We start from the raw sequence: 9834 nt of genomic DNA, 5'->3' as shown, positions 1-9834 counted from the left end.
GTCGTCACTGCGTAATTGAAGCCACGAAGGAAAACTGCACTTAATAGGTGAATGAGGATGTTTAAATGGTGTTCTCACGGAATAGGTGAGAATAGGTGAATGAATTAGCCTGCCCCACCCACCAAGTTGAAACAACAAATTAAAACCTGCTTCCATCATGGTCGGATAAAAAGTTTCGCTGGGTGGAACAAATGAGTAAATGGGATGAATTAAACTGAAGTCAAGACTTTTGAACGCACAGGTATATTTCTCGGCACGACACGGAATATTCGTACATCAACAGCTAATAAGACACATGTTTATTTAATGTAGATGAAATAAACTAGAAGTTCTACAGATATAAACACGTATAAGCGTTGTACGAGAAATCACAAGAGACGGTGACTAGCTTCAACTGCATATTACATCTCCAGTGTCACGTAAAGTACAAGTTAATCCACCCTAAAAATGTTAATTAATCATTCTTCAAAATAGATTAATCATAATAAAGGATGTTGAAGAGTAAATAGTTCTTTCAAAGCGACGAAGAACGTAAGTTTACCTAAGCGAACGATGGACAAGGATAACGAATTAAGGCGAAAGATAATTTAGTAATCAAAAACACAATTACGAAAGAGTTAATGAAGTAAATACTAGTTTAGTTGCATGAGAAAGCGCAGCCTATTTCTGAGTTCCATATTATGTCGTCAACAATTGCTGAAGGTTAAAACAGATTTGACAAATATCAGAAATGATAACGGGAAATATTTCATCAAATATGTAATATTTTTGGCTGATGTTGCATGTGATGGTCGCATGTTGGAACTCGATGCGGTGAGTATGCATTGGGGAATGCTTAATTGTATCTTATATACAATATAGCAAGCCTCATATATGCAATTCAATATTATAAACGATATATGTGCATACGAGGAATACATGGAGAGTGGCAAGCTAGACAAAATTTATAAAGATAACTTTGCACCTACTTTCTTCTAAGCTATTTTTTTGTTCAACACGCGATTTTCCGTTTAATCTTATGAAGCGAGGACTACGTTGAATAGACCTAAATACAAATATTTACCTATTTGCTTTGAATAAATCCTAGATTTTGAAATCTGGAGTGTATCAAAAAGTTTTACCAGATTATACTTTGAAATGAGATTCTTTTCGTTAACGATTCGTCTAACTTGAGCTCTAGGCTTACGCCTGTAGAGAGCGAGGAGTATTTAATCCAGTATTTGCGCGTGCAGATTTAATTCTGCAGGGATAGAGGTGAAGACTTGAACTTGGGTATGTAGTGCTAAAGCACTCGGCAATAGTACTACATAAAATAGGAGCAACCATGTAAAATAAAATTTTGGTCGTTATCCAAAACTACTTACAGAGCCTGCAGATAAACTAGATTCTCTGCAACCCCTCAACAGGTCAGTCACAATAGCGATCATTTGATTCAGATTGCCATCGAAAATCAGCTTTGAACATAAATACCAAGAGGTGAGACTGTGGGCTCTCATTTACGTAGACAATAGGGCAGAGTTTCAACCCTCAATAAAACCTAAACACGAATTATGGAACTTCCAGACGTTATAATTTAATAATTTGAAGTCAACGGAAAAATTTGGTGTATTTGGCAGAGCAGCTATTACTGTGTCGGACCCTGATGAGGGGTTAAAGGGAGTCATTCATAAGCTTAGCTCTTCGGCACATGTCACTGGACCCTTGAAGTGTACAGACTACAGAGCAGCTGGCTGCTTAGAGTACAAAGATAAATTACATCCAGAATAAATTCATAGACTCAAAATGCATGGATTAGGATTAGTAATGCATAGATTAGTAATAGAAATAGTGTAAATTTTGTCCAAAAAATAAATTATCATCGAAATTTTGCTATTTTTACCTCGATATTAATTATAAAGTGCATCAGGACGTTCCAGTCAGCCCTACATCGATCGCCGTTTCGAATTTGTCAAACCCTTCTAGTAAATGAGCGGACATATATTGTTAAGTATCATAAAATTATTCTGTTTCCAAATTTGATCAAACTCCTAGACTGAGAGATCTTCCTAGACGAGGCACATCGGTAGTGAAGCAACTAAGGAAACTTGGCATTCAGGAGGAAAATGCAAATTTAAGCCTAACTTCAACTCTAGTGTAGTTACATTGTGACTAATTAGTTACATCACTAACTAATTTTTTACGGCCTTTACCGACTAATAACGGCCTGGGCTGGCTAGTTATGGCCTTTGCTAGCTAGTTAGGCTTTATAGCAGGCTGGTTACGGCCTTTACTAGCTAGTTAAGCCTCATAGCTGGCTAGTTACGGCTTTTACTGGCTAGTTCAGGCCTTTGCTAGCTAGAAACAAGCAAGTAAGGCTTACAGGTTCACCGCTACCACTTTAATGTAATAAAATAACAAGGAAAGCGGTGACCGCAAACTGGGCCATCGTTCCTGGCACCAAACCAAGAACTGAACGACATTGCCGGTCCAGCAATAGCGTGCTTCAAGGAGTGAAATTAATTTCAGTGTAAAATACAAATAAAGCATGCGGGCATTCTGTTCATACGAGTACGCGAAAAATATCATAAATTTCATACATGTTTCTTTCAATTATTAGTAAGGAAAAATAGCTTACCACTGACAAACAATTTAGTGAATTTCATACACGTTTTTTCCGATTATTAGTAACAAATGTTAGCGTAATATTGGCAAACAATTTATTGAATTTCATACATGTTTTCGCATGTGACGCCACGAAGGTTAGTTGAAGCAACACCGAGCGTCGTATGGTTAATCCATGGAGCCTAAGCATGATAAATACACATGTCATACACTTCCATACACAGCATCTTATGAAGAGGAAACCGCTAAATTCCTGTTTGATCATCCGACATCAACTAATATTTCTCGATACCGGAAAAATAACATTCAGCAAAGCTATTGTTAATTCCATAAGAATGAATTCCCGGAGGGCATAATTGATTTGTTCTTTGATAACAAATTACAATAGTTTAGAAGATAATGAATACGAACGCTTAGAAAATGCATTGAACTAACTACTCTGATGTGATAATGGACAGATAATGAGTGCGATGGCTTGTTAAGACACTAACATATTTAAAATTAACTTTTGTTCTGGAAACGTTACGAAATTTCAGCGAATATTGAATACCAAATCAAAGAATAGTAAATGAAAGCCGAAAATTGAGAAAGTAAGCAAGGCGAAGAGCAAACGACGTGAGAAATCGAGGAATATTGGTAAGAAGCAAGAGATAATAAGTTACGCGTAAAATATCTGGAGAGGAAACAGTAAGCCTAAAAATACAGAGACGAAGTTGGAAATGAATAAATACGGCGATATGATAAACCGAGCAAAAAAAGAATGAATACAAAGATGCTCGAGGAGCAGGATGAGCAGAACAAACTTCAGAGCTCAAATTAGCAGCATTTGCGCGTGCACATTTAATTCTACAAGGCTAGAGTTGAAGACCAGAACTTGCGTATTGAGGTGAAGACTTGGACTTGCGTATCTAGTGCTATTGCAGTCAGCACTAGTACTACATAAAAATAGGGGCCACCATGTAAAATAATATCAGTAATTATGGAACACACTTAAGACACATCCAATATGAAGCGGAGATAAAGAGGCTGAGTGAGAGAGAAGCATTTAACTAACGTTAAAGCAATCGAGTGAACTACAACAAGCATTACATGATACAATAAAGATCATTTCCTTCACTAACGATAGTCTGCAATAAATAACAAAAAAGGACGCGTATTTCTACACTAACAAAAAAACTTAGAATAAATAACATAGAACTTTACTCACAATGAATGTGAGCAGAGTTCAGTGACCGGACGATGAGTAAAATCAAGGTACGGTCTACAAGCAATACGATGTCTTCTGGCAACAATACGATACGATCCACAGGCATGATGGCAATCACTAGTAGCAGCAAGTGCAGGAAAAATTAACCGCAAAACGTGAGAAAAAACTTCGCTCTTGACAAAATGCAAGCGTATGCAACAGGAAAGGAACCGATGTTATGGGCCTTACACGAGACAAGTGACTAAATGCGAGATTATTTGCAATTTAAATAAATAATAAATTTTTCAGTTGCGATCTTATCCATCTTCACAGAGATAAGGAATAATTTAACATTCGCCTCGTACTGGACAGAGATGCAAGGTAACCAAGGGCATTTAATGGACTTGCCCAGAATGATGTTGGGCGGAGGACACCAACGCTTGTGCAGTGACAAGGAAAAGGTGATTAATTGTGCACAGCTAGAACCTAACAATTATTAGGTCTGTGGGCAATAACTAATAGTTTACTTGCTTCAAATGACGAGTGTCTAACCTAACAATTATTAGCTCTGTGGGTAATAACTAATAATTTACATACTTCAGATGATGCGTGTCTGTCACTGAACTACAACACACCGGACGCCCGATCCACTGAATCTGAATATGTCAGACGACTACTGAGGCATGAATTCGGTGTAGACGAAAATACAACCTTACACCAAAAACACATTTAGAATGATTGCAAAATGACTGTGCATTATAACTTGATATCTGTGTTATTGTTTCTACAATATAAGTCATGTCGAAATATTAGAAATCATTATTTTGTCAAGGAAATAATAAGACTATGTCACTGCAAGCGTGGCACATAGTCGCGTCATACATGAAATTCCTTAATCTTTCTTTAGTTAACGAAGCTTTGAAACTCGAAGAAGTTTCACGTCCCACTGAATAAAACAGCTATCACGTCAACACATAAAAGCTATTCCGTACACAGATGGTTTTTGTTTCTAATTCATCTAACATATATGCCCTACTTTGAATCTCACACAGATTCATTTAATACTAAAGAACAAGGCATTAAATTTAAGCGCCTTTCAGTCCAAAGATGTGATCCCAAAACAAGACGAAGCCTGGCTGCTGTGCTCCTAATTCTCTGAAGTTGGAGGAGTGGAAATAGACTCCATGCACTCCATGCGCTCCATTCAGTTGATCATCTTGAAGAGTACCATGGAGAACACGAGCCCCAATAGCTGCAAAATGGGAGGCACATTGATAAAAGAAATTACGAAGCAATAATGATAACAGATGACAATAACAACGAATATTATGAACAGCCACACACCTAAGCTATACACTCAATAACAGAGACGACAAAACCGTCGAGACGTGAATGCGAAAAGCTGTTCTGAAAATAGAGCAGTTGCAATTTGAGTCAATATATAACATAACAAAATGACCAATGTTAACCTCATTTTAACGGGAATATTAAAACTTCTTCACCTAATTATGATTTCATTAATATTACGATTATAGATTACAGAAGTTACGACCATAACTTTGGTATTAAAGACAAACTGAAACCATCAACTCAAACAGTGATTTCGAACAACGAACTCAAAAACACTTAGCTACTGTACAATGTACAACATTGCTATACTGTTAGAAAAATTACCGTTAACGGTATTACCGACGTTTCAGTGGCCGGTCGGCTCGTGAAAAGAAACACCGTGTCGCAGTTTTTATTCTAATTTAACACTAGAAATCCGTAAAACATCTGATAAAAACGGCGAAACAGTTTATTTTCACGTGGCGACCGGCCACTAGAATGCCAGTGGGACCGCTTTTTCACCGTTTTTCTAACTGTGTACAACTTAGCTACTACTGTACAAACATTGATACTGTACCATTAGCTGGGCAATGATACCGTAACATTAGCAGGACAATGATAATGTACCATTAGCAGGGCGATGATACTGTACCATTAGCAGGGCAATGATGACGCCCACACCCCCGATGATAAGGCCGTAGTACTCGACCATCTCCTTGGCGTCGGCGTAGCAGCCCACGGCGTACGCGGTGTTGTTGTTGGGCGCAGTCTCGCAGTCCAGTAGGTTGCCTGAGCTGCTCGTCATGCAGCACGACTTCGGTACCTGCAACCAACGACACGTGTTGCTGTATGTGTTGTCTTGTAGCGCGTGTTGCAAGCCTTGCAACATGTGTATCAAACATTACGGCATTTGTGGCAACCCTCGCAGGTTTAGAGCCGAGCCGCTACATGTTTTAAGCCTTGCAGTCAGCATAGCAAGGCTCGCAAAATACGTTGTAAGTCTCGTAGCCCAGGTTGCAAGCCTGGGTCCAAATCCTGCCCTATATTATAAGTCCAAATCCAACCCTTGACAATAATATATTCAAAAATCTCGTTTGATTCAACGACCAGAATCACTCTCTTTGTACAAGATACAAAAAGAAACAATTGCCGACTCCATCCGGTAGTCGAGCGAAAAGTAATTAACAGCACATCAAGTGATGGTGACATCACGTCATTACCAGTTGGTGGTGCCAAATTTCACACGCCAAGACCATATATCAGTATTAAGATCACTTATTTCCTTAAATCGCAAGTTAACCAGGAATTTAAAAGCAAAAACAATACCACAAAAATTCACAGTATCTTTATATGAGAAAACGTTTCCGAGTCCAGCTCCATATTCAGTTCAAGACACAAAGTTTAGTCCTAGCAACACAAATACAATCAATTAGTAAAGTAAAATGCACTGTCAGGAAATATCCGTCACATTTCAGTACCTGTTTGCCAGTGGTAACAAAGTTCTTGTTGAACTCGTCATTACCAGCATGGTGGTACCAAAGTCCATACACCAAGTCGAAATATCCGTCACATTTCAGTACCTGCTTGCCAGTGGTAGCGAAGTTCTTGTTGAACGTGACCCAGTCGCCGCGGCCGTCAACACCGCAACATTTGAGCGCAGCTTGCGTGTCATCGAAGGCCCTGGTGAGCCTGGAGGTGGTGCTGGCAGGGTCGTACTCCCGAACCTTCTGAATGAGCGTCGTGTGCACGGTCTCCTGCGCCTTGCCACGGTACACGTAACCCAAGATACCGCCCACCAGTAGCACGATGAACAGCAGCAGCGTGATGATGAAATACTGCACAGAGGGTGATGATGAAACAACAGGCAAATAAGGACCAGTGTGATGGTGAAACACCAGCCATCGCCACAACCATTAAGCTCTACCATCACATTCCTCATCAACGCTAAAATCATTGAGCCCTACCACCTCAGAAGAACCATACTACCTGTACCTTGGATTCGGCTCCCGGGCCGGATGGGGTCCCTGCAGTATTACAGAAAAGATATGTCGGTGCACTAAAGGTCCCTCTGACTTTGCTCTGGAAAACATCATTGAGCGAAGGAAATGTCCCTAGTGACCTTAAATTAGGGCTAATTACCCCTATCTACAAAGGAGGCGCAAGAGACAAACCCCAAAATTACAGGCCGGTTACATAAACATCACACGTACTCAAAGTATTTGAGAAGGTTGTTGCCAGAAGGTTGGGGCAGTACATGGAAGACGCTGAACTTTTCAACAGAAGGCAACACGGTTTTAGACGAAATCGTTCCTGTTTGTCTTAGTTACTGGAGCATCACAACCAAATCCTGGCCATGCAGGAGGAGGGGGCCGGGGTGGACGTGGTGTATTTGGACTTCGCGAAAGCGTTTGACAAAGTTGACTATGGAGTGTTCTTCAGAAAATTAAGACTGCTGGGAGTCGGAGGTGAATTGCTGGCATGGATCCACAGCTTCCTAACAGAAAGACTACAAGCTGTCGTTGTTGGAGGCTCGAGATCGAGCGTGGCTAGGGTGAAGAGTGGAGTACCACAGGGGACGGTACTCGGCCCAATCCTCTTCCTCATCCACATCGCCGACATATATGTGGCAGGGAACCACGCCACTGCATCGTCATTCGCAGACGACACCAGGATATTAATGACCATCACGGACAAGACGGACAGTGAGAGGTTGCAAGAAGACCTCTCTGCAATATATGACTGGGCCCTAGTGAACAACATGCAGTTCAACGAGACCAAGTTTGAGGTCCTGAGGTACAGAGGGACCGGAAGAGCTGGAATTGATCACCGCTACCTGGCACCTGACAACTCGGACATCGAAGAGAAGCGACTCGTTCGCGATCTAGGAGTGTTGATGAACAATCAGGTCAATTTTGGTGATCACATACCGGCAATAACCGCAAAAGGTAGACGACAGATGGGGTGGATCTGGCGGACGTTTCCTTGAATACTGCTGCCAGCTCTGGACTCCGTTCACACTAGGCACAATACGGCAACTGGAAGGAGTCCAACGAACCTTTACTTCCAGGATCAGAGGGATGGAGAATTTTAACTACTGGGAGAGGTTACAGCGACTGAGTCTGTACTCACTGCAGAGGAGACGGGAGAGGTATGTCATTCTGTACATATGGAAAATGATAACCGGAATGGTGCAAAACTTCGAGAGCGAGACCTTCAGGATTCAGACATAACACAACGAGAGAAGGGGGAGACTGTGCAAGATCCCTCCCCTGCGTAACAGATCCGCAGTCAGATTTCAATCCCTGCGGGGAGGATCAGTTTCCGTGGCAGGGCCAAGGCTGTTCAACGTCCTACCAAGGGATCTAAGAGAGGGGGAGTTCACCCTGGAGACCTTCAAGAGACAACTGGACGTTTTCCTGGACACAATCCCAGATCGACCTCCCCTCCAACACTACCAGCGGCGAGAAGCAAGCAACAGCATCGTGCTTCAGCTGGCCCAAATGAGAGCGGATGAACGATAATCAGAGGCGGCGATCCATCGTGGCCTGGGACTGCTATGTCCCAAACAAATACTAAGGATACCAGCAAAGAAGGATCAGTGTGATAGTGAAATGCTGGACAGAGAAGAAGCTTCGCGATAGTGAAGCACTGGACAAAGAAGCACCAAGGAAAAGGTGCATCGAAAGAAAGGAGTGTAGTGACGTGTGATGACAAGAAAGCGTACAGAAGAGACGAAGTGCAGAGAACCTAACCGAATAAATAATGGCGCGCGGTGTATGAAGCGGCAAAGCCTAATGCTGAAAAGATGATCAATTTCGCGTCTGCATTCAATAGCAGAGAACAATTTCTGGTACACTAAATATAATAAACTTGGATTCACCGGTCAATAGCACGGAACCGTTTTCGACCAAAATATTCTAAAAAATTACACACAACGGTATTTTGAGGCTATTATAAAAGTACTAAGTACTGTAAGTACTGATTCAACACCCCAATAATAGTACAATGGACGATTATGACACAGTACATATCAAATTATCACAGCCGGCAGCAGCACGCACCAGCAGCAGGGACTTGAACTACTAGATGGCATCAGTGACTAATAATCCGTAAAAGTGACATCTAAAATTATACCTCAGGACGATTATGACACAGTCTATATACTCCATATGTCATCACAGCCTTCCGGTTGCACGCACCAGCAGAGACTTGAACACCTAGAGCGCATCAGTGACTAATGTCCCTAATATTGACATCTAAAAAAATACCTCAGGACGATTATGACACAGTGCATATCATATCACAGCAGCACACACCAGCAGCAGCAGACACTTGATCTCCTTGAGGGCGCCGAAGCAGCCGAGGAAGGATATGAAGAAGGCCACGACGCCCACCGCGATGATGATGTAGGCGGCCGCCGCGTACACCTGCGTGCCTAGCAGGTCCTCCAGGTACGGCTTGTCCACCACCGTCCAGATGCCCAGCGCCAGCAGCAGGATGCTGCCCACCTGTCGAAATATTCAATTAATTGATGGCACCACAAGCGTCCAGTTAATGCCACCACAAGCGTCCAGTTAATGTCACCACAAGCGTCCAGTTAATGCCACCACAAGCGTCCAGTTAATGCCACCACAAGCGTCCAGTTAATGCCACCACAAGCGTCCAGTTAATGCCGTCACAAGCGTCCAGTTAATGCCGTCACAAGCGTCCAGTTAATG

The 9834-nt window shown here is 41.9% G+C and overlaps 1 protein-coding gene across 1 annotated transcript in view; it reads right to left on the bottom strand.

Annotated features, from left to right (window-relative positions):
* Window positions 1-224: 224 nt before the first annotated feature.
* The window catches only part of LOC108672213 (tetraspanin-11), a gene marked incomplete in the record, with an annotated part of 33472 nt that continues 23862 nt past the window's right edge, over window positions 225-9834 (bottom strand). Inside the window, 4 exon segments of the mRNA XM_018159848.2 lie at window positions 225-5039; window positions 5769-5939; window positions 6697-6951; window positions 9433-9624. Coding sequence (XP_018015337.1) covers window positions 4992-5039; window positions 5769-5939; window positions 6697-6951; window positions 9433-9624 — 666 coding nt within the window.

This window comes from Hyalella azteca, unplaced genomic scaffold (assembly GCF_000764305.2).
Source record: "Hyalella azteca isolate HAZT.00-mixed unplaced genomic scaffold, Hazt_2.0.2 contig12211, whole genome shotgun sequence".
Taxonomy (NCBI): Eukaryota; Metazoa; Arthropoda; class Malacostraca; order Amphipoda; family Hyalellidae; genus Hyalella; species Hyalella azteca.
Note: the sequence above shows the minus strand (reverse complement) of the source record. Positions and strands in the feature narration are given on the sequence as shown.